This window comes from Apteryx mantelli, chromosome 1, assembly GCF_036417845.1.
Source record: "Apteryx mantelli isolate bAptMan1 chromosome 1, bAptMan1.hap1, whole genome shotgun sequence".
Classification (NCBI taxonomy): Eukaryota; Metazoa; Chordata; class Aves; order Apterygiformes; family Apterygidae; genus Apteryx; species Apteryx mantelli.
The window spans coordinates 60,125,825-60,152,848 of NC_089978.1; the positions used below are offsets into that span (position 1 = coordinate 60,125,825).

Here is a 27,024-nt window from a genome sequence, read left to right on the forward strand (position 1 = left end):
AGTTTCAGAACAAGTACGCTTTTGAGAGGGGACTTATTCTGAGTCATTTCAGAAATCTTCCTGAGCTCAGTCAATGCAATCAATATATCAAAAAAAGAAGAAGAAAAGGCAATGAAAGCCTTTTAAACCTCTTTCAAAGCAGCGTGAAATACCCTGCATACTCCAGTATTGTGTACCTACAAAATTCAATGATAACTTAAGCACAAACATGTCAACTACATCACTACTACTTATTTTAACAGAAATGCCTGGTTAGGAAAGAACATGGTAAGGCAAACTGAACCCCTTAATCTTCTCAAAAATAAAAAAAATCCACATACACAACAAAAAACGTAACAAGAAATCAAGAGGAGATACATCTTCCCTTTTCTAACATCTCAATTATCTCAAGGATTTAAAGAAATAACAACTTCAATTTCCTAAAAGATAAAAAGTCTTCCCAAAACTAGCAGCCAAATTCTCCAGCTTCTGAATTACAAATCTGATAATACTCAAAACAAGCTGAATATTAACAATTTGGAAGTAACATAAAATAACTTCAAAAAATATAAGAATATCATTTAAAATATGATCACAATTCATAGTCTTTTTATCATCTTTTTTTTTTTTTTTTTTTTTTTTTTTTTTTTTAAGTTTGCTCAGTCTTTCCTCCTGGATCTTTCACAAGCAACTGCTTGGGGCCACATTTCTGAGTTTACAATATAATAGTCAGGAATCTAGTAAACTCAGTAATATTACATATTAAAATAAATCTAAAATTCAATAAAGTGTGGAAATGCAGCTAGAACACTTATACAACTATACTTGTATCCCTGTGCAAAACAAAGCAATAGCTATATGTTATGATTACAGCATCTTTATATACATAGCCCTAGATTCAACTAAAATTGATCTGAAATGCCCCTCTCCTCCCACCACAAAAATACTACTCCCCCCTCCCACCAAAATTAAGTTTTCATCATTCATGCGAAATATCTGAACAGATACAAATACTATTATAGAGAATCTTACTACCACCCTAACTAATCCTTGCTGGAACTGATTTTCTTGGTTTTCTTATTTAAAATCTGCATACATTGCTTAACAAGAAAATACAAAGGAATGCTTTTAGTGAGATTTTATTAAGCAATTCGCTAAAACTTATTTCACTTTTAGAGCCAGTAACCCATATACACTTAGTTTACGCCACTTGGCAACAGCACAAGACATCTAGAGCACTACTGTCAACTAACCTTGGCATCACCAGAGCAATGCACCTCCTTCTTTCATTCCCTTGCCAGTATCTCTTGCACTCCTCACGTTCCCCAATACCTACTATCACTTCTGGGTTTTAGGCAGCCCAGATGCTGTCTTTGCTTGTAGTTCTCCCATTCTTTTGTATGTATTCCCCGTTTTTCCTTTTGATTGAAACACCAAAAGCACTAAATTATCTTCAGTAAACTAAACAGAAACAGCACTTACATACTATACTTTCAATAAAAAACTACACTTGTATACTGAGACTATCACCATCAGGTGCTCTGTTTTAAGATTGGAAATAAGACCAGTTTTCTTCTTTTCAGCATCAATCACAACAGATCACTGAGGTTTCTTCCAAATACAGTGGGGCCATGGTGAGTCATCAATCCAAATCTAGGATTACTACTCCTCTAGAAACATAACTGAGCACATTAATGAAGGCACATAGAACACTTCCTTTTTCACAGTAGGGACATGGGGTTTTTCTTTGATGCCATGAAGCTTGGAAAAGGAACAGCTTTGGAATCTAAAAGGAGCTCTGTTACTGAAAGGCAGAGTTTCTACAAAGACTTTCCAAACTAGTTTGGTCTTCTTGCAGTTGGACTTCTATTTTAACTCTGCAACCACATGCATGGCAAAATATACACGGCAAAAGCAACTTTATCTCTAAAAAAGTGTACTCAATTAGTTCACTATTATATCATGAAAGTAGTTGTAAATAAAATTCAGTTACAGTGGGTAAAAAACTTCCCCTAACATGTAAAAAAAAAAAAAAAAAAAAAAATCAAGGCGCATCCACCAAAACCTCTTTTGGAATCTCAGAATTCCATTTTAACAGTAATTTGAGCGGTACAGAAGTAGTATATAAATGGAAGTAATCAAGATTAAAACATTTCTTTATAAATCATTATGAAGTTAATAAAACATGTGTGTAAATATGGAGATGTCCATCTTCGGAAATGTCTTGTTTATTTATTTATTTATTTATTTTAAATGAAGAACACATTTCTTGACAGTATGATATTAAACAGGCAGGATTCACCTAAAGCAATCAAGCCACAGTACGTAACAATCAAAACGTGCCTAAATCACCTTTCTTGAAAGATTGAGGGTTTGCAGAGACCCATAAAGGAGAAGGACTACAAGGACTCAAAAGTAATAACACCAAGTGATCTGTACAGCATTTCAAAATTTAGATGAAAGTGCCAAATCAAGGAAGTCAGCTAACGCAGTTTGAAAACAGCAGCACAACAGTAAATATGACTTGAATGATGCCTGAAGTGAAACAAAGTTCCCATCTATCATGAGAAAGATATTCATGGTACACAATAAGCAGCAGAATAAAAACTATTTCTAAATGTGTATTAAAAAAAAAAAAAAATCTGTTACTCAAGGCTTTTTTTTTTTCCCCCTGGAGACCAGCTATCTCCAAATTCCACTGAAAATCTGTATTTATGAACAGTTGCAACTTATGTCAAAGAGCACAGGTCAAAAGGAATCACAACCTATAAGTTACATAATTGAAATAATATAATGGATTTGTTAATCAAAATAAAAACTAGCTTAAACCGATCTACAGAGTAGTAGAAAAACCTAAAGTATTGCATAACATGTAGAGAATACCTTCAACAGAACCTTAATTTAAAAAAACAAACTGGTTCCAAAACTGAGACACATTGTGCAGTGTGTGGTATGTGACTATGAGTAGAGTTCAATAGCTATTTTGTTTAATAAAAAATTCACAGTTTAACTGATATATATGCTGAACTGATACAGATCAGAGAGATCCACGTTTCAATATCGGTACACATTTACTATCAATTTTCATACTGATTATCCAGCACATAACCCAGATTAAAAGAACCTTGAGACATGCACTGTACACAACAGAATAAACTCTCTAAACTTCATTCCTGCTACAGTTTGTTACTGCACCTCACAGAGATTCGTATTTTGCTAACTACACATATGAAAACACCAGGAAAGTCTGACAACTGTACCTGCCTAGAACCTTCTCAACTATTTGGACACTGATTCTTAGATCCCTGACTTCAAAAACAGGATTCATAGATAAAGAATTTCTCCTCTTCTACTTTAAGCACACTTGCCCACTGACTCTCTGTTTCCAAAGAAAAGATTTTAGAGACAGCTACATTTCACACTTGTGTTTTTTATTATGCGTCTGAAGTCCGTGTTGCTCTGTAAAGCCAGCAGGTGGCAGAATGGCATAATGCCAGAGATGCTCTCTCCCCCTCCCAAGGTCCAGCCCTAGAACAACAAGCTGTGCAGTCTGCTCAAGTCAGAAGCACAAAACCACCCTTTCAAAATGAATTGGAAAACATTTGACATTCCAATACCCTTTATAAAAGGGGATGAAAGGGTTAATCAAACAGAAATACATCCTAAGGAATATGATCGCTCATATATATCTGAATTCTTCAAAATGCTTTCCTTTTCTCACAATCATCAAGTTTGACTTCAGTCAACTATTCTTTACTCAGTAGCAATCTCCTCTAAACATGTAGCTGCATTACTAGAGGTTGTCTTCTTGTACAGGACAAAAGAAAGGATACTGCTAGCATTTGGGTCCTTGTCATTATCTGTTCACTCACATGGACATATGTGAACTTATACGCAGATAGAAGATACAGTGATCAATCAGAAAAAATATATATTTTGTAGGATGCCATAAATGATGCATTGAGACAGTGACAGGAAATGGCACTTGCCTTTGTGACTATTTGTGGCATTTGCTTCGCTTAGACAAGCCCAAACCATTTCAGAACAACCCTAAATGTTGCCAACCCTCTCAAACCTGAAAACAAGCATCAAGAAGTATCAAGATCTCCAGAACTACACTGATAATATTTTAAATGGTCTTTCCTCAAGAGCTTATTTTATAAAATATTTTAAGTACTCCAAGACATACAAGAAAACTAGTGTTTTAAGCTATTAGAGAGAAGGCACCCTTGATTTGACATACTGACATTAGATCCTGAAACTCACAGGATTTGCAAACTTTCGAGTTGTTAGTGGACTATTCAACTTCTAGATCCATAGATCAGTATGAGAGCAGATGTCATTTGACAAAAGTTCTCTGATTAACAGTACAGGGTAGATATCAGTGTATTCAGCAAATATGTATTTTCAACAATGAACACATGCTGCTCTATCTCACGACCTTAATTCTTGTCACTTCTTGTCTAGTTATAAATATTACACATACATATTACTGGTTCAATTTAAAATCTAATCCAAGCTAAAACCAGAGCTGCCTTATGTTAAAAGTGCAAAATGAATAGCATACCTCCATCTGCTTTCGTGCCATTCTTTCCACTATACAATCCTTGGACAGGGAAGGTAAGCAATGTCCCATGAACTTCAAACAGCCTATTCAGATGCCAGTTACATTGCTCAATGTCATTTAATAACTCTTTTGACAGATTAAAGGGGTGCAACAGGATAAAATTACTGATCACTCAATAAGTTATTTACATTGTAGTTTCTCCCAAATTTAAACAGCAATTCTGTTAGCATAGGTACTAAATAATCAAGCTCTTCCCATTACAAACGGGCAAACCGATTCTAACACTCCATATCTAGCTCCTATGACTATCTGTCAATCATCAAAGAATGACTATAACGTTTTTATAAGCTTTTGGAATGGTCTTCACAGAAGATAAACCAGACAAAATCTTTCAGTGCCAATTCAAAAGTGCTACTTTTCTAAGACAGTATAGTTTTCTGCCTCTAAACGATAAAGCAGCATTGTGCTTTTAAAGACAATCACAGTAAGTACTACTATTTTTTCTTGCATATCTGACCAACAAAAAGTTCTTCAGCCTCATTACAAAAAAAGAATGCTCCTGTCATTCCAGCCCTTCCTAGGAGACATATTAAGCTTCATCATTCAGTTAATCCGTCACTGAAATTTTTTCTTGACAAGCTATTCATCTTGTTAATTGCTTCCATCTATTTCCACCTACTACTACAATATAAACTTGTATAGGCTGGTGTATCAGTTTATAAAGAGGGAAGCTATTTGTTAAAGTCATTACAGATTTCATTTAAAAAAAAAATCTATAGTATTTCCTAAAGATGGAAAGGTTTTGTGAAGGTCAGATGGCACGGAAAGCCAACTGTTGGCTTCCAAGAACAAGAGAACTATTTAATGAGAGAACAAGGCTATAACCATCCAGGTTGCCTTAGCCACCACAGATAAGTCCTCCCTCCTCCTTCCTGTCGCAACTGATGGTCCATGTTTTAGAGCAGGATCTTCAAGTCCAAGGTTCCTAGAAAGGTGAGGAATAACTGAAACATTAACAGCTGTAATAAATTAGCTAACTTTAACCTTGGACATTAATATCCTGCTGTGAGTTTTGGAATATAAAAAGAGCAAAAGCAGATGTTAAGAAATACAGATTCAGATAATCTACTCATCAAGAAGGTATGAGCAAAAATTTAGCCATGTTGAAGCAGAACATCTGGCAGACTATTAAAGACTGCAGTTCAGACTTATTTGCTTCTTAAACCAAGAAAATGAATTTTACTATCAATTTGAAAGGCTTCAAAGAGAAAGAACATACTTTGAATAGTTCCCCCCAGGAAAAATTTACAAAGCAATAACTAGATTTACCATCAAAAGGAATTCTCCAAGTATTTCATGAATTCCAGAGCCTCCAAATAACATAACACTTCCCACATATAGCTAGCTCTCCCATTTTACAAGAATGCATGTCCATCACAGATATTTCATTAGAGACTAGTAAGCAGACTTTAAATTCCCAACTCTTTCTTTGCTGAATTCCTAGAAAAGTATGCATAAAATAAAGTATTTTAAAAGCCTTTTACTGATACTAGAAAGCTGCTCAAATGAAGTAAATAAAAAGTGCCTTGATTTCCTTCTCACCTGCTCACAGAAGCAGGTCAACCCATTATCAAAAATAAAATATGCCTGTGATTCTCTTTAGCTTGTTTTACAGAAACAGAATGAACCTGACAAGATTACATCAGCTTTAGTGTGCTCCTGCTTGTTTGGCACATTCAGTAATACCTTGCAGAGATAAGAATAACTACTGGAACAATTCCCTGAAAGAGATTCACAGTTCTGTGAACATTTCCTTCTTTGAATTTGAATATTTGTTTTGCTTTTTTGAAAACCGGAAGAAGAGGCATAGACATAAAGTATCTCTTGGAAAGATTATGTATTAAGAAAAAAAAATAAATCAAAATTCTTGAACAATAAACGTACATATGAAATTTAGATGCAAGATAAAAAAATAAAGTTTTCCAATGAAATTATGAAAGCTGACTACTGTAACATGAGTCTCAGCATTCAAAAAAAAAAGAACAACAACTACTGAAAACAGACAAGCAAAAACCAAGCTAATTTAATCAACACAGCAAGGACCTTTAACCATTTTTTAAAGTGAGATCTGGAGGCTCTGTAAGTTGTTGAAAACATCCACAGATAAGTCTACACTCACATAGCTTTGGAAAAGAATTAGGTGGCATGTTTATCGGACAACCCTCCTCCTTACTACCTTAATCTATTCAGGTTTCAATCTATAGATCCTTTATATTTATATGGTAGAGCTCAATAAGAAAGTTAGCTAGATGGCCATTATTAAAAGTACTTGACATAGAAAGCTCTTTTTTAGGTTAGAAAAAAAAAAATCAAACTAATAAATAATATACTCATGTTACAAAGGAAAAAACAAGGCAAAAGTTGTTAGTGGGGTACCTGCAATCATACAGGAGTTAGTAACAGAGATAGCTTAAATGGTCTGAGTGCCAAGTATGCTCTCCAAATCCACAGCCTTAGAAGAAATCTGTTCAGCAAACAGAACTCACATTCACTAATAAGTCTACTCTATTCCCATATATTCTCACAAAAAAAAAAAAAAAAAGCAAAAAATTTTTTCCTCTTGTTTCTGGCCCTGCTGTTAGTGTGTTTCGCAAAATGCTTACTGGAATAAGAACAAGAAAAGTAAGATCTAGAGCTGAGCACTGCTATGAATCACCTGCATGGAAGGAAAAAAAAAAAAGCTAATGTGGGATCTTTGTGTTTGAATTTCTAACATCTTGGTACACTTCTGTTTCTTTTAAATTGAGTTTTCCATTAAAAAATTATTCCATAGGCATTTAGAAGATATAAACAGCCATGCTACATCTAGGTGGCATCTGACAAGAAAAAACAATTCCTGAAGCACATATTTCCCTCCAGCAGAATGAAATGCAATACTTTGTTTCTACAGAATCTTTGTGGGATAATGCTCTCTAGAAATCCAAACACACACAAAGAATTAGGTGGAAAACATCTATGTATTAACAAATCATTCAGAGATCCATACAAAAAGTCTTTTAAGACTGAGGAAAGCAAGCAGAGGGTTTTCCCTAACTTTATCCTTAAGGATCACGAACTCAGAAAAGTTCAAGCTTTGAATCTGATCCAAAGCATAAAAAATAAAATAAGGAAAGGAGAGGAGCATATGCCTGAGTACAAACCAAGGAAGAAGAGAGTGTCTTCTTCCCCTACGCTGAGGGCACATTGTTAGGCAAATGGACAAGGGCTACTGGTAGCAATGCATATGTCCATGCATATTAATGGCGCTGCAACCAGCTGATGAGGCCTCGGGTAGTTCTCAAAAGATTTTCATGAAGGAGCTGCAAACGGAAACCTTTAGGAAATGGTAATGCTCTGCTGAAGAATATTACCACACTGGGGTGCAGGACTGATGAGAAGTATTTTGTCTGGGGAGCATTTCTGAGGCGCTTACCTCCTTTGAAGTCTCTTGGCGTCAGGATGAATGCTAGCTGTCCTCGGGCTGCCATCCCTTTGAGGGGAGGGAGATACAGATGAGCCCAAAGGTTCTCTTCTAAACACAAGTCCTTACTGCAAGCTGGCCAAAAGGTCCCTGCAATCAAAGAAATCATTGTGGTTTTGCATGTGGCGCATTTACGTCCTTTAATTAAGGTTTGTCAGCCATCTAACATGTTCAACCACAGAGAAAAAAAAAATTCATCTGTTGGGCAGCCAATGCAGAACAGAGACTAAGGAAAGAGAAGAAGTGCTCATTCCATTTTGGACACTATGTACTCCATGAAAAAGACAGGCAAAATGATTTTTCAGACTAAGCAGGACATCCTCAGTGTACAGTACTATACGTGTGTGCGTGTGTGTATATATAAAGCTATTTGCCTTTTAAATCATTTTCATTCATTTTCCAACACTACGAAATTCCTGTGTTCTTCAGATCAAGAAAAAAGATCACTTTTTCATTTCTAGACATGCATACTAGTCAATGTATTCTACAATCTAAAGTAGTAGGTCACTATTCAACAATTACCTCTTGCAATTACCACAGCAGTATACAACTAATTCTTAAATGCATTCTTTTAGCAGTAAGCTACTTGTAACATAACTTGCAGAGCCACTTGCTAAGAAAAACAAAGTTCTGTCACAGTACTGATAAAGACTCCTTTTGCAGGACATCTAGCAGACTTCCATGTTTGGATACCAACATGCTAGAGCCACAAGCTCAATGTTTTTCTTAGTCTGAGTCAGCTCTAACACTGTTCACATTCTCAGCCTCTTCGGCACATTTCCTGGGCACATGCCCTTCCATCACAGAAATGAATCTTCATAGCCCAGCTGTCACAGGCCTAGGCATGTCATATTAAACACACAATTTCCTAGAGCTCCAAACTAATGGGCAATCCTGATTTATAACTCTTCTTCCAAAGTATGCGATAGCAGAAGCACACAGACACGCATTTCTTGGATTGGCTGCAAAACGGGTTCCTAGCTAGCAAACACAAGAAACTTACACAACAATTAAAGAACTGTACACATTTCACTTCTGAAAGGGCTGGGTAACCACTTCTTTGGAACACTGCAGATGTGCATGAGTCCACACTCTTCCTCCTCCCATCTATCTATAGCTAGTTTACCCTCTTCTGCCTTTAAAGAAAAAAAAAAAAAGTGGTGGGGGGGAGGTGGTGAAAAGCCCTGACTCTTATAACCATTACCCTTTTACAAGGCAAGTCTTTATCACCTAAGGGCTGACAATAGTCATTCCCACCTTCCCTGTCCAACAGACAAATATCTACTAAGTAACCAAGCCTATCTAGTCCCTATTTTACGGAGAGAAAATAACTGCAATCTGTGGCAAATCTTCTCACAGAAAATCTATTTAAAGGGACATTCAAAGATTAACTAGTGATTAATCGCCAATCCCAACATGTTTTCTATTCACCAAGAAGGCAATAAACATCACAGAACACAACCCATAATCAAAACTTTACAAAGAAGTGAATTTTAGTGAGACACATCAAACAGTTATTAATAAATTGTACGAAGTCCCAAATAAGAAATCTGAAGCAAAGTAAATCAGCATGATTTTACAGAATTCATTCTTCCAGATGAACTGCATTTCAACAAAAGTAGCAAGTAGCAAAAGTTATAAGACAGTTTCTTGTAAACTCTGGTTTTACTGAATGAATAAATTTCCTACCTGGAAAAAATGCCATCCAATAAATACTGATATTAGTAATTTTTTTTCCACCAAAATGTCATCCTATGTGCACCTAAAGATCTTAAACTTATTTCACTGAAGCAGCTTATATTAATAACACTCAAAGGTTTTATGAATTATTCCTCTCTAGACCAGAAACCAAACTTCTAGTATGAAGTTAAAACAAATAAAATTAAAATGAAAGGTGCAACTCAAGTTTACTTCTCCTTTGCACAAATATCAATGCACCCATCAGTTTAATCCCTTTTACCACCTGCATATACAATTCTAAGGTCTTTTTGCCTTCTAGCGCTGCAGTTTGTAAGTTTTCACTCTTCTTTTCCCTTTACCTTTCACATTCACACTGTCATTATATCCCACCACCCCTTTTACAGAATATTCATAGGCCAACCCTCCTCCTTCAAAACCCTTACTACTAATACAGTAGAATGTATCAGCCCTAGAATCACCCAAGCCCTTCAGCACATACTTCTGCCAAGCTCATCACTCCAATCCCTGCAAACACATTATTTTTCCGCAAATCCCTTTAAAATTTTCTACTTTCTTTCCACTTTCCACCACACAACTCTTGTCTTAATATCTAAAAACTGCTATAAACACCTTCTATTCCTGCCCATTCATTCATGCCCATTTTGCTTCCCTCCCCTTTGTTTTCCTTTCCTTCTAAAGTTGCTGTTTAAAGAAACCAGTGAAGGGCAGAGTTTGAAAAAACCTCAGTATCTCCAAATCACCATTTTTATCCGAATTGTTATGCAACAGCTTAAAAGTTTCGTAGCATAATGATAAAAGGAGATGGAAAGAGAAACAAACTTTAATAACTTAATTAAAAACACTGACTCCTGAATACAAAAAATGCAATGTCTTACAACTAATACAGTACAAAAGCTTATTCACAGTGGAACTTGTTTTCTTTTGAAATTTGGTAGTTTTGAGTCTCTAACCAACTTTTAAAGTAACAGTTTCTAAGAGTTGTACATTCAGTCATTTTAATATGCTTATTAGTTATCTATAACATGCCATCAGATAATATTGTTTGTGTGCATAAAGCATGCGACTTTTCTCTACTTAAACAACTATCTCCATACAGACCATATGCAGAACTAGTAGAATTTATCTGACCCAAAGAACTGTATAAATGCCTTGATAATTTTCTTTTATAATTTCAAAGTAACTGACCAGTACAAACTACCTAATAATAACATTAAAGATATGACACACACATAATAACTACATAAGATATACAGCAAGATTATGATGGAGATGCATAAAGAGCGACATTTTCAACCAAAACAGAAAATGTTTTAGAGGTTCCCAAGAATAACAGATCAATAGATTAACAGCCATCTGTTAGTGCTGTAGGTTGCATTCCAATTAGCTGCAAAACCTACCCCCACACACACCCACACACACATCCCTCCTTGTGTCAGCAGATCTCTTTGTGCAACTATATGGGAAACCAGACCATGGAAGTGATTCACCTGAACCAGGACACAAATACATATACACACACTTTATCAGCAGCAGTGTTGGCTGATTAAAAAAAGTTTCATAACCAGTGATTTGGCAGTGCGCTCCCATAAAACCTTACACCAATTCGAACCATCAGTGCATGAACCCATGCTCCCCCTCTCACTTATGAGTACTTAATGAACAAAAGCAATTAATCTCCTGTCAGCTCAATGAGCTGAACCACCTCCCTGAAAGTTTAAATAGCCCCTACTGCTAGGGCAGTGAAGTGAAGGAAACAGCCAGCTGCATAGCAGAGCTGGACTTCCCCTTTCAGCAGCAGTTGAATAAGCTTGCACCTGGATGTACTCCCTTTTCAAATATCTCAAAGGCCAGCAGCAAACTAGTGTAGTAGTTAACACACAAGACACAAAAGGACATTTGACTTAATATTATATACTTTTAGAAAGCAATGCTGTGACATTTGGATCTGTATGGCAAGATCGAATACAAGACTTCATTTTCACAGCTAATCCAGCAGCAAGCTGTTATCAAGAAGTGTCCTGCTCTCCCCCACCTCCCGATCACTGGGCCATCCCCTTCCACCTCTCTTTTTGCACTGGAGCTAACAGTTTTGAAGCCGCGGATCTGAACTGGCTAATCCGTAAAAGTTTGGAGTCTGTCTTTCGGAGGGTTGGATTTTTTTTTGGAAGGAAGAAGGAAAGGTGCTGATGGACTAGTTTCCCAGATGAACCAAGTCATACTGCAGTCTGCAGAACCAGTGCAAGAGAAGTAGCAAAAACACAGAAGTAGTATGTGGAACAAGACTGCCTATTTCAGCAGCAGCTAGCTGTTAGATCAGCCTAAAGGCAGTTATCGAGATGTGAAATTATGCATAGGAATATTTCATAGCATATAGAAGCCAGTAATTGTAGGAGCACAGAGGTAGCTTTTAAGGGCATCACAATAAGCACAAAACTGCAAACATATTTCTTCTAAAAAAGCTGGATATTTTACATTGTTTTAGATCAAAATTTAGAAAGCTCAAGATCAGAATGACATGGTGAGGTTTAGTAACTAAATTTTGGGTAATACAAAATACAGTTAACACAAACTCTCAGTTTTCTTTGAGATACATTACTGATGCCCCCAGAAAAATCAGTATGTCCATACAGAAAGAATTATTTACCAAGAGCAACAGTTCAGAATTGATTACACTGATAAATAGGAAAATTCTTGAACTCACTACCTTTCACTACACAGATTTTTCCAGATTCAGACAGAAAGATAATATAATGCAGACTCTGGAAACAAAAGCTTCTACAGCCACAATAAAAACAGTATCTTTGAATGAAGACAAGGCAAACAAGGGACTCCTTTCTCATTAAAGAGCACAGCAGTCAGCCTCACCTGCATCCCTGGAAAGGTGATGGAGCAGCTCATCCTGGAGGCCATCTCCAAGCATGTGGAGGACAAGAAGGTGATCAGGAGTAGTCAGCATGGATTCACCAAGGGGAAATCATGCCTAACCAATCTGATAGCCTTCTATGATGGAATGACTGGCTGGGTAGATGAGGGGAGAGCAGTGCATGTTGTCTACCTTGACTTCAGCAAGGCTTTTCACACTGTCTCCCATAACATCCTCATAGGGAAGCTCAGGAAGTGTGGGTTAGATGAGTGGACAGTGAGGTGGATTGAGAAGTGGCTGAATGGCAGAGCTCAGAGAGTTGTGATCAGTGGCACAGAGTCTAGTTGGAGGCCTGTAGCTAGCGGTGTCCCCCAGGGGTCAGTACTGGGTCCAGTCTTGTTCAACTTCTTCATCAATGACCTGGATGAAGGCACAGAGTGCACCCTCAGCAAGTTTGCTGATGATACAAAACTGGGAGGAGAGGCCGATACACCAGAGGGCTGTGCTGCCGTTGAGAGAGACCTGGACAGGCTGGAGAGGTGGGCGGAGAGGAACCTCATGAAGTTCAACAAAGGCAAGTGCAGGGTCCTGCACCTGGGGAGGAATAACCCCCGGCACCAGTACAGGTTGGGGGTTGACCTGCTGGAAAGCAGCTCTGCAGAGAAGGACCTGGGAGTGCTGGTGGACACCAAGTTAAGCAGGAGGCAGCAATGTGCCCTTGTGGCCAAGAAGGCCAATGCTATCCTGGGGTGCATCAGGAAGAGTGTTGCCAGCAGGTCGAGGGAGGTGATTCTCCCCCTCTACTCAGCCCTGGTGAGGCCACATCTAGAGTACTGCGTCCAGTTCTGGGCTCCCCAGTACAAGAGGGATGTGGCACTACTGGAGCAAGTCCAGCGAAGGGCTACAAAGATGATTAGGGGACTGGAGCGTCTCTCTTATGAGGAAAGGCTGAGAGAGCTTGGCCTGTTTAGCCTGGAGAAGAGAAGGCTGAGAGGAGATCTTATCAACGTGTACAAGTATCTGAAGGGAGGGTGTCGAGAGGATGGGACCAGACTCTTTTCAGTGGTGCCGAGCGACAGGACGCGAGGCAATGGGCACAAACTGAAACACAGGAAGTTCCATCTGAACATGAGGAAAAACTTTTTCACTGTGAGGGTGACAGAGCACTGGCACAGGTTGCCCAGAGAGGTTGTGGAGTCTCCTTCTCTGGAGATATTCAAAACGCGCCTGGATGCAATCCTGTCCAATGTGCTCTAGGTGACCCTGCTTGAGCAGGGGGGTTGGACTAGATGATCTCCAGAGGTCCCTTCCAACCTCAGCGATTCTGTGATTCTGTGAAACATACAAGTAGTAAAGCGTATGAGCAACAAAGGTTCAGAGTTGCAAGGTAACTATCTCTGAAATAAGAAGGGACCAATCAATTTTTAATATGAAAACAGGGAAAACAGGAAAAACACCTGAGCTAGAGAGAGAGATCATGGGTTCTTTCATATGCTCTTGCCTTGGTCTTATTTATGACCATTTCAGACTGTTATCAACTAAGCTTTCAATTTGTTCTTTAAATCAAATAGATCCAGTCTCAGTAGTCTAACCGGATCCGAGAGCCTAAAAGAACCATTACAGTAACTCTTTCGCTACCTCCTTCAGGATGGTCCAGCCAGATGTTAGGTTCACATTAACTATGGACAAACAAAGACAGGCATCGTTCTGCTCCTCTGTGCTAGTGCTGCCTGGTGGGAACAGAGGAATTTATGAGAGGCTTCATAAAAAAAGCAAGCGTGCCAGTATTGGAACTGCTTCTCAGGGAGCAGTGCCTCATTTTGTTCTAAAACACTCGCAGTAAGAGAGGACAGAATTGAAATCCCAGCCCCCTTCCCATTTCAGCTGCAGGCACTCCTACAGGATAAGACAATTCCATCTGGCCTTGGTCAAGAGAACAGAGAAGGCACTCCATCTCCTCAACCTCTCACTAAATGCAGTAACAGCAATGGTGGCTACAACTGTAACAGAAGAAATGACAGTCAGTCGTAGCTCTTTTCCATTTATGTGTCCCTAACCCCAACCTGAAGTTCAATGACTGCAGTTTGCAAAAGTCAAGTCCAAAAGGGCACTACCTGCTGCTGTGGGGCAGGGCATACAACACAGATGACTGAACACCAAGAAACTACTGACACGCTCCCCTTCTGCCACTGCTGAGGTAGCAGCCCCTGTTGCAGTGAATTCTGCAGTCCTAATGTTAGGTGGGAAAACCCTCCCTCTGCTCTCCCATCCTGAAAAGTATGATGTCACCAGCCACAGGCTGCCTGCTAGATCAAATGATGACAGAATGCACCAAGGCCATTAACTTCTGGCTGACCTACAGCACACATGCTGGGTCACATCAGTTCGCAGATGCTCAGAAAAGTTAAAGTAAACCAATTAAATGTGCAAAGCAAAAGGACATTGACTTAAAACATGTTAAAGTCATACGTAAATGCCTGCATTCCAAATGAAATAACTTATATACTTTAGCAAGGATATTCAATATATCCACCTTAACATGCTTGAGTTTAAGCATGAAAGCTTAGGCTTCTTTAAATTCAGCAAGTATTGATTTAAAAATATAACTGTAATGACACAGAATCCACCTCAAGTAAGCTATTCCAATATTTAAGCTACCTTTACTTTAAAAAAAACTATGCTTTATTACTGGCTGAAATTTGTTTAGCCTGATCTTTCAGCCATTATATCTTACCATATTTTGGCCTATCAGATTAGAAATCACTGAATTATTAGCACTTAAATAAGGAAACATTTCTTATATATGTATCAAGTCACTACCTAACCTTCTCTTGGATAAACAAAATTAAGACTGAACTTCAGTCTTTCACTGGAATACAGGCTTTCCAAACCTCAACTTGTTCCAGAAGCTCTTCACTGAATGCGTTCCATTTCCCAGCCACACGGAACTGGCCATATTGTTCCAGGAAGGGCCTCACCAAGCCCTCTATATCAGGCCCCAGCCAATACAAGATTTATTTTCGCTGAGCCACAACATTATTTACAGACCTCATGTTCAGCTGATTACCTAAAATAAACTACAAATTACTTTCAGAATCACTGCTTTTCAAAAGAAATCATTATTTCTAGACTCCATCTGCCTGAACTTACTCTCTGGAGCCCAGTTAATCAAACTTCATAGAAGTGGCACATATTATTTCATGAGGGTATATTGTGTCATTCATAAAAATTTGATTAGAAGTCATTTTCTGTTTTCTTGCAGTATATAGAAACACCAGCCTGGCTTAGAGCAATGGGTGTATTATGTCCTAAAACCAGCAATAACTGATACGTGCATAAATACCAAAAGGAAAATGAGCAGCATCTGTCCTTTATGAACCTAACGAGCATCAGCTCTTTTCAAAGTGTTTTTTTTGTTGTTGTTGTTTGTGTTTTTTTTTAAAGAATTCTTAAAATACTTTTACAGAATGGGAAATTGTCTGGGAGAAAGGAGGGGTGAAATGACACCAGAAGTCTGGTCCTCATCGGGTCAAGATGTTCAAACAGTTCCAGAGAGGATATCTGAGAAGCTACAAAGTGTGCTAGAAAAATACATCTGAAGAATGAAGAACCATGAGATTATACTTGGGGGGGGGGGTTAATGCATGTTACAGAACTAGTTCAATACTGGTTTGGTATCACTAGTATCTGGTTATATTGAATACTGAGAATACTTTGTGATCATTTGCCCTATCATTACACTCATCTGTATATTTAGATGTCTAAGACAGTGAATTAAAAATTTGTATCCTTTTTTATATATACATATCTATACATACATATATACATTAACCTCAGCTTTTATATATGTAAATCTCATCTTTTATTTATACATATTATAGAGACATATATATACATATATATATAAAAGCCAGAGATTAACTTAAATTTTATTCTTCAACTATTTAAAGATAAAATAAGACAACAAATAAATTGTCTCCTACATATTTCTAAAAATAACTCAAGACCAAAGAAATATGAAAATATTATAAGGTTATGATAAAGCAGTGATGAAAGTTGTTAGCAAATGTAGAAAAAGTATCAGAGAGGCATCTCAATTTGGGAATTAAAACAGATTCCAAAAAATTTAGCCAAGAAAGAGCAAGAGAAGCATCTTTAGAAGCAAATAAACTAATCTCTGGGGGGGGGGGGGGGAAATCGGTAAAGCAGAGTAATATGCATACAAAAGAGTGGACAGACTCCTAAACAGAAATTTTTTGTAATAAAAAGATTTTATAGCAATACTTTTGAAGAGGTATAGTAGGGCAAAACTCAGAAGAGAGCAGACAACTTTAGACAATTTTACAAAAAAATAAATCCCAAAAGAAACACAAAGAATTCCTATTCCATTACAACAGACTCAGAGAGGTTTCATAAATGAATTTTATAAGGATCTAAAAAGAGATTTAATTCTTCTCTCTGTGGAGCATTTAATCACATCATGGGCGGGGGGGGGAGGAGGGGGAGAAGAGGGGTGCTCATCACACATGCCAATTTCATTAGGAAACATTGATACAGGTTTTTGACACACCATGGCCTATAAGGAGAGGTATTCCCTTTAGCTATATGCATCCACATAAACCACGTCGCTGAGATATGCTTTAAGAGTAACACCCTACTTATCATCTCATACCATAGACAGAACCCCTTTGACCTAATAGAATGGGAACATGAAGACATCATATTTAAAAAATGTGGATTTAGAAAGGAGTACTTGCATTTCTGTTTTGTATTAAGAATTTGGGGCTTCTGGCAAAAAGAACTTCCTCAAATTAATTTATAGTCATAGTGACAATATAAACTAGTACCCACTTCACTACTGCTTATTGCTCTCTTCGATCAAACTCTGACCACAGCAATTACACATAAACCTCCGATAACAGACATATAACAAAGTCTAGAGGGAACAGATTTGCTCTATGCAGGCAATAAGCTGCTTCTCATATTGGACTCACTTTCCATGTTAAAGTAGTAATACTTCACACACATGGCTTAGTCCCTGAATTTAAAAATAATTGGGACAAGGCAAATACATTTCTGAAAAGATGAAGTTAGGATATTAAAAAATTTTTAGAGTAAGAAAATTCAGCATGGCAAATTTGGATATTTTACCCTCTGCTAAAAAGTAGCTAAAAATGAGTTAAAATGCAAATTTATAGGACAAAATAATTACTATGATATACTCATTTCAAGTTGTATGTCCATGTATACTTGGCAGTAGACACCAAAAGTTGACAAGCTGTTCTCACAAACATCATCCGAAGATAGTAAGAGGCCTCAGGCAAGTAGAGCAGTATCATACAAGCCTTACAAAATTTCCTGCAGCAGATCCCCCAACACACTGGGCATGTACTGTCATGTAGCTCAACTGAAGCAGGTGTGGAATGAGAGAGAATGAGACCAATACAAGAGGGATTTCTCAGAGACAGATGATTCATATTTAAAAAAAAAACAACTAGATATTCACTCTACCTTGAGAATCTTCAAAAATATATGAGGTCACACACTTTGTAGCACTGCCCATTACCACCTTTGAAAATACAGAATGCATCTTAAAATCTGTCAAACATTTTAAAAGACATCAGGACAGGTCTTCTGCAATTACATAAACTTTTTCTGGAAGGGGACATGAATATTAACCAAAGTCTGTAGTGTCCCAGATAGGGTAGAAATTCTTCTTCTCCAGTATCTTGGAACTTATTATAACAAAATAAAAATCAAAAGTTCCCATAAACCTACTCCCTCCTATTTAATAATTGATAAGGGAATACTCAGGAGAAAAGTAACTACCTAACAAAGTACACACACATTTAGCTCATAAAAGGGTATGTAAGAAACTTAAGGAAATAAAACTGATCTGGAGCAAGAAGGGGGGGGGGGGGAGAAAGAGAGAAAGATGGAAATTGGTATTTGTCCGCCATACATAATTTACAAAAAATCAACTTAAGAATTCTCTATAAATGGTACCTCTTTCTATTCAAGATCCAGCAGATACATGGTCAGCATACACCATGCTGTACGGGTTTTGGAGAAAGAGATTCCTATTTCTGAATAGCAGCAGTTGCATACAGAAGTCCAAATCTTCCAGATAGAAGCTATCACAACAACTGTTGCGGTGGCTGGCAAAATACCCTAAGGTCTTACAGTTTGTCTACCTGTTCACTTTAAAGAAGTTCATTCTGTGAGAAAAAATTAGTATTCTTCCTATGACTACTGCTAAACTATCCAAACATGGAAGAAATAATGTCTCCTAATCACTCAAAACGGGGATATTAACATATAGAATATTCCTGGTGATGGAGAGAGTCAGATGATGACCAGTCCCTTAGGACTACAAATGCCAGTCCTGGCTTGCAAAGACAACAAAATTCTACAGCAAATAAGTTTAGATTCCTAGCCAAGAATATTAACCAATTCATTTAAACATTAATACATTACTTCTTAAATATACATATAAATTATTACGCAGCATTAGTATCTAATAATAGATCTGATTCTTACTTTAAAAAGCTAATACAACTGCATAATGTTTCCTTTACAAAGTTTTGTCACTTCAGCATCATATAATTCCCGCATATTAATTTTTAACTGCATAAATAAAAAACTATGGGGTTTTTTGAAGACCAAAAGTTCTGTAGCACCAAATCAAAAGTGCCTTGAAAAAGAATCTACATATTTACAGAGCTCTGAAGTAATGAATAAACATGACTAGCTGTACATTTAGAAAGAGCTAAATGTTCCTCCTGTGGCTATCAGAAGTAACTGAGTCTTATGTAGCCACTGTTAGTGCAGTCTGTTAGGAAAAGACCACATCAAGCCGGAAAATTCACAGTAAAATTCACATTACTACACTTGACAGGAAGGATGCTGAAGGAACAAGTATTATCAGAGGGCCCTCCTCAAAGCAATAAGCACCAATATCACCTATGACACTTTCAGTGTTTAAACCAAACCCATTGCAGCCACTGAGCCCTACAGTCTCCTCTCTCTTTCACTTAGTAACAGTTGCCAGTATTACCCTCACAAACTTTTGACATTCACTCAACTCCATTTTGGACACCAGATTTTCTTTTACAGCCTCACTGCTATTATGTACTTTAAAAACTATTAGGTGGCATTTCCGGCAAACTCCTAACTACTTTTCCTGTATTCTATTTCACTTATTCTGTAAGATTTTATTATCTTGTATTATCTTCACTCACCAAGGTTCTCCTGTAAAACAAAAAGATCTGAAGCAGGGAGAAAGCCCACAAGGAGAGAAATTTTGCTTTTGCTTTCTCTATATGCCATGCTTCGCATAACTACCAAAGCTAGATCAAGAAATTTCAAAAGAAGAAATAAAGAGATGATTAAAAGTTTATCGAATTTACTGTGTTAAATCATGCACCTCCTGATACTTTACAGATCTATGTTTACACTTAGGTTTTAAGTACAGTACTGGTAACAGGATATTAGGTCTGAAACAATTCACAGGGCCCTCAATGATAAGCTGCCAAGTAGATTGGTCCAGAACATAAAGAGGAAAGGATAAACTGTCCCTTCAGTTATGTATCTCCTGGATTCAGGGAAAAATTCCTTTTTCTTGGCAATCAACTGGAAATCTCAGAAATCCAGAGGAAAAAAAAAGGTCCCCCTTCCAGAACCTTCATGTCTTTGCTGACAAAGTAGAATATTTCTAGACAGGCAAAAGCAGCCTGAAAATCAGTTTTAAAGTATATTCTTCTTACTCATAACTTCAAACCCTTTCAAGAGAACAATCTCTTATCTCTGACTTGCCATCTCACTGTCATAAAAGAAAGCTATCCAGATGGGGATCAAGTGTGACCAAATAAATAAAGTAGTACCAAAAGCTTCCACGTGGTTTCACTACCTTCTAGAAACAATAAATCTCTATATCCAGTCAATTAAAAAAACACTTTATCTGGCACCATTAAAACAGAACCCTGAAATAAATTAATACGGGGGGAGGAGAAGGGGCTGGTTGAACAGACCCAAAAGGCAGTTACTGAAAACCCCTTCCACTAGCTTACATTTATGGCTAATGTGCTGTCTTCTTAAATTAACTTCTTGCTTTTAATTTTTAAATCACTTAGAGCAAGACTAGGTTCAGTCTCCTTAAAAAAGGACTGAAAATTTGCCACTAATTCAAACCTTAACAAAAATTTTCAAACTTAGCAAAACAGCCAATATTGCATCATTTTTAATATTTTGACAATTCAAATGCAGATTTAGGTTTATGTTTTCTGAAAGTAATCAACAATTAAAGAGTTACATTCTTTTAATATCAGGAGAATCTAAATTATTACTTAGAAAGAGCTTAACAAATTGGTGTTATTCAAATTTCTTTTTGTACAGAAATAGCAAAAGACACACTCAGTTTTCTTCCATTAAGTTCTGTCAATTACTTCATTTTTCTTCAAATGAATTCTGAATAACCTTGCCTGTGAAAGCAGGTATAAGTGGATGACTCGGAAAAAGTTACTTATAAAAATCAAACCACCATCAGCTATGAGCATCTTACCTTTAAATAGGATCCATAATACTTTGTTACATATGGACTGTCACACTGACTCAGCACCGTGATTTCCTGTTGAATGTCTTCTATTTCATCTTCTGCTTCTTCCAGATCAATAATTTTTATAGCAACCACTTTCTGAGTCCGATTGTCAATTCCTTTAAAAACTTCACCAAAAGAGCCCTTACCAATTTTCTCCAGTTTTGTAAATAGTTCTTCTGGATCTGCCTTCAGAGTCTGTTAAAAATATAAGAGAAAAGTTACTCAGTATTTGTAACATTAAAATGAAATGCAACATTTTTAAAGGCAGAAAACACTTCAGATTCTACACCATCCTCTTCCAGCTACTCTTTTTCCACCTCCATAATTAATGTGTTCTTCCTACTTACCTTATATGCACACACTGCAACATTTATCCTTCCCTGTATTTTAAAGTGCAAATTTATCATGGTCTCTGTGACAGGGATTTATGCTATCTGGCATCAGAGAGTGCTGCTACCTCCATTTCTCCTTCTTGGCCAATGAGGTGCAACTAAGCATTGAGAATGAAAGACCCTTACTGAGATTTTGTTACTATTAAAACTAAAATAGGTCAAATATCACGACCAATAAAAGCAAGCCTTTTTCCACCCTTTTCTCTTGAAAATGATTCCTCCCCAAAGCAAGGGTCCTACTCCTTGGTATTTTCCTCATACCTCTTCTTCTTAAGTATTTTGTTCCTGCTCTTCAGTTCAGAGACTATTATTTCCTTTTGCTTGATATGGCAAGCAATCGTCCCCAATTTTCTCCTACTAAGGATCATCTGAATGAACTGCCATGCTTCCTTCAGATCCCTAACCCCAAGGTTTTCTGGAGCAGGATTTTTCTTTCCTTCTTCTTTTTCTTCTCCCAGTTAGGTAAACTCATTCACTTCTTTAAAAAAAAAACAAAAAAAAAACCAACTAACTACCTTCATTTCAACTGAGTCATGTGAAAACTATGAGCACTTGCCTAAGTGTGCTATCTCAACAATGCAAGACCTTTGAACCCCATCTGCTCTACCACAGTAGTTTTTTCTCCCCTATCAAATCAGTTGGCTACTGTTGCTCTTAGACTTCTCACTTTCAATACACAGATGATGAGTTGCATTGTGTACCTTTCTAGTCTAACAGCAAGGAGTCTTTATAGTTAATTAAAAAAGTATATAAATTACACTCTTGCACTCTTTCCCTTCAGAAGTAAAACAAACACCCTAAAAAAACTTGTTACTACTTAGGAGGATGAGCTCCATGTTAACAAGCATGAAAATACTTTGCTTGCAGAGAAGAAAGCTCACACAAGAAAGAAATCAGTAATGCCTAAATAAGCATAAACCCAAACAGTTTATACTACTTAGCCAAACTTTGTAGAAACATAAATGGGGGAAAAGAAAATTTGTAAGTTACCATAGACAAGCATCGATCCAACATTTTCTCTTTAGTAATTAAATTTAGCTTATAAAGAATCTCTCATCTATACTTATGTCGATTTCTGCTCTCACATCTCAAAGGTTACATAATTAATCGTCACAGCCCCAAGAGGCAGATATTTTAAAAGAGACTTTAAATAGTTTGTCTAAAGCTACGAAGTACATGTATTTCACGGGTGAATTAGACTTTTTGCCACATGATGACAGAATCAAGACCACCCATAAAGGGGTAAAGGCCTGAAGAAGTTAGTGGATTTATCTCTGGACTCAGACAGTCACAAGCTATCTGGCCTTCAAAATATCTGAGTACACTGCCTCTTCTAATACTTTAAAGCAAGCTGCAAGAGATCACAGTCTTCAGATGTCATTCCAAGAATAGACCTCTAGTGAGATCAGTCCTAAGAAAAACACTCTTCTAAGCATACTGTAAGATTTCACAGCCTCAAGAAGTTCTTCCTGATTTAAGTCTTATTAAACATCTTCTATCCGAAGTCAATTCCAAGAAACAAAATGACCTAAGGTTTCATCACCCTTTTACCATTACAAAGAACAGCCAAGCTGTCAACAGACCCAACTCCCTCCCACTAAAACAAATTCGTCCCTCCCCTAATTGTAATGTAACCAGAATTGTATAGCATAACAAGCTAATATCTCCCCCACTTGAAAACCAAGCCAGGGCACTTCACGCTTTCCAACAAATGAAGTTACCTTTAACCACATAGTAACCTCTCCAGACACTTCCAGGAGTATCATCTATAAGAGAGTGTAAGTGTACAAAAACAGGCACTAAATCCAGCAGTGCTGTAGTGGTTTGTCCTCATGTCCCACAGAATGCTCCTTTATCAATATTCAAAACACAGACATATCTCAGAATTCTTGATCAATTAAAAAAAAAAAACCCTAGTAATTAGATCAGATTTTTTTCCCTTGAGGGAGACAATTACAGATCTATGCATTCATGTATACCATGTTAGAATTTCAGATGACGTGGCTGCAAAGAGCTGCTGTGGATGCCTAATCCATCCACACAGGTCTTCTAGTTCCATTCACTAGCCACAGGAATCTAAGCGTTACATCATTACAAAGGTATCTGGGTAAATCACAAACTGATCCCAATCACAGCTGCCTGAAAAATTCTGTGCTCCACCTCCAGAGAGACTAAAAAAGACAGTACTGCTTAGAATCACAGTGTACCACAAATGTTCATATGAACAAAAATAAGAAGAGTAAGAGGGCTACTTGCCAGCAGCTCTTTAAGATCTGTGGGCCATATGTATTCATTCCCCAGTCTCCCTTTTCCCTCAATTCCTGAAACACCTATTACAGTCATGTAATAAGGCCCCTTACTTCACAGCATCACAATCTTCAAAGATTTGCAGAACTCTCACAGAGTGTTTTTTTGTTTTTTTGTTTGTTTTTACAAAGTATCAAGTACTCTGGATTCTAGTATTAGACTGATGGTTTTATAAACAACTTCAGCAGACTTATTTCCCAGTCATTTTGTGTTAATAATTCCAAAAAAGCAGAGAAGACTGTTTGTGGATGTTCTGGGAAGCAGAAAAGACCTGTTCCTACATGATTTTTTTTAATCAACATTTCGTAGCAGTTTTGCAAAATGACTGGTTCAATAATATCTGGTCTTAATATTGCTCTTTTCCTTTCCAAATCTGAACTTTTGTAAAATCATTTCTTAATTTTAAAATTTAAGAAGTTACCATTCTTGAACTTTCTTCTGAGCAACAGGATGTAGTAGCTGTTTACAAGAGAGCTCTACTGCCCTGTGAGAAGGGCAAAATTCTCTTCCCAGGAAAGGAGGTGTTTGAAGTGAGAGCCTTAAACTTCTGGCAATCTATGTTTCTGGAAAACTACCAGTCTCTCTAATGATCTGCCCTATTTCAGAAATGGACAGTCCAGGCCTCCAGACTCATAATGCACTACTTGCATTCATAGTTACATGAGTGACCAATTTCCATTTATTTTTTCCAAGATAACACTTGAAAAGGATTCTCCCCAATTGTTGTTTTGTTTTGTTTTTGTAAAGACTTCCAGCAGAGTCAAAATAAATAGCTTCATAAATATTCTTTCTATATGACTATATAGAACACAAGAAAAATATTTTCCATGGATTCTGCCACCACGAGTTTGCTGACTCTATGCAAGTTTTTACTAAGCATATAGCATTTTCTGGCTAATATTAGAATTAAGAGAACTGAGAAAAGAGCTTTCCTGCAACTTAGCAGTCCGAATATGGCTGGCAGCTGCAGAATAGAATAGCAACATCTGCTGCAAAAGGATAATGCTAATCATCTTGTTTGACAAGGAGCTAAATTCTCTACCACTAAAGATTTCCTTCAAAGCATGTCACAAAATACACACTTGGGCAAAAAAAGAAACAAATTCTGGAATGTACCTCTTCCTAATTCTCTGCATTTCCAATTAATGAACTTACAGTCTACTGCAAAGGTTCTTTGCACTGATTCCTACCTCTGACACCTTGCACTTAGTGCTATTTTTGGTGATTCAAATCCTCAGGGTCATCTAGTTCTTCAGTAATGGCCTAATACACTTGCGTATAAGGGGTGCCTTTAAATTTTGCATCATCAGCAAATTTGAACAGCATGCACTGACTTTTCTTTTGATAAGGTCACTTTCCAATCATCAACAGTCAAGAACAATCCTGGAGAAAACAGCAGTATCATCCACTCTGACATCAACTGTCAGTACTCCCCTCTATAGCCAGTGCTATATATGACCAACTTATTTTTATGAATCCCTAATTCTTATCTGAATTAATCTCCTCTATATCTCAGCAGAAAATGACACTGAAATCCAAACTAGTCAGATTAAATAAGTACTTCTAACTTTATTCATTCTGACCTAAGACATGGCTTTAACTAAATGAGTTTTTTTCTCCATCTCTTTCCAACTCTTGTTTCTAATCTCTGTTCATGAAGGGTTATTCATCTAGTTAGCTTTTTAACCCTTTTCTACTATTTTCGTCTCTTTCACTTACAGGAATCACAAGCCATCTCCATGTTCAAGTCCTCGAGCTTATGAGCACAACTGATTTCACTCACAGATCTCTAATTTTTCTGTCTGCTCTTCTGAAACAGGCAATCATCATTCAAGACCTCCTTTTGCATACCTTTTCATTTTACCAAATCAGCTTCCAATTAGTCAGACCAAAACTATTATCAGCAGTTCTTTTATGAAATCCTCACTCTCTATCCAGATCAAGCCCAAAATACTACCATTTGTAACAGATTCAGAGATTCCTAGTGAATATAAAATACCACACAGTGAAATGGCTTATGGTTGTTGACGATTACAGCTGTCTGCTACCATTCTCAGGAGACAGCATGGAGAAGTTCAAAACACACTCTTCTTCACACACATGCACATAAACCTGGATACACCCTCCCACAGGATGCTGCAGATGATGAACTCTATGAACTTCTTAAGGACTGGAGAAACTAATGGAAAAAAATAATTTAAAAAAAAAAAATCAAGGTAATCACTTTTGACTCTGGAAATCCTTAAAATTTATCACAAGCTGTGGAAGTATGCAATGGAAATATCACAAGTGCCCTATTCTTACACTTTTTCTTAGACATCCAGCAATGACCACCACCAAAGACAAAACATTGGACTAGATGGGCCTATGATCTAACCTCATCAGCTGACATGTTTTAAATTATTTGCATCCAAGGCAGAACTTCAAAGTCAAACTAATTTTCTTCCTTGTATTTCTTTACTATGTAGTGCTTAATCCTTCTTCTCTAAACACAGTTATAAACTAATAAACCATATTAAGATGGCTAACCAGAAGCTTAATAATTTACATTATGTATAATAGCAGAGTCAATGTGTTTTATAGCACAAAATTAAAAACTCTCAATATTAGAGAGGAAGATTAAGATCACTGCAACTAGAGGAATTGTTTTCCTCGTGTCTTCCTTTGCCCCATAACTGCAAGTCACCACACTTCCACATTCTAAACAAGAAACTGAGATTTCTTTCAACTGATAGAAATAAAAGATTAAAAAAAAAAAAAAGGCACAACATTGCTTCTGAGGACACCACTACTGGCCTTTTCACTGTTAATGTGTATGATGATTATCACGTATTACATTCACAAAACAAACATCAACCTCCTACTAAAATGAGCTTCAGATGATTATATATATAACAGAAACACCGACTATATCATATATATCCATCAAAAGTTACTGATCAAATTTGGACTTTTTCTTAAGTTAGGTGGGTAACCTACCACATAAGGGAATGAAACAATTTTTATATTCTACAGAAAGGTGTATCAACCTCTTACCCAAACTTTTGTACTACTTGCATCATATAACAAAAGATACAAAAATATATCTGTTTAAAACAG

General features: G+C 37.0%; 1 protein-coding gene across 1 annotated transcript in view; it reads right to left on the reverse strand.

Annotated features, from left to right (window-relative positions):
* The window catches only part of STK24 (serine/threonine kinase 24), a 64,443-nt gene that overhangs the window by 25,108 nt on the left and 12,311 nt on the right, over positions 1 to 27,024 (reverse strand). Inside the window, exon 2 of the mRNA XM_067293567.1 lies at positions 21,191 to 21,421. Within this exon, the coding sequence (XP_067149668.1) occupies positions 21,191 to 21,421 (231 nt within the window). The remainder of the gene's footprint in view (positions 1 to 21,190; positions 21,422 to 27,024) is intronic.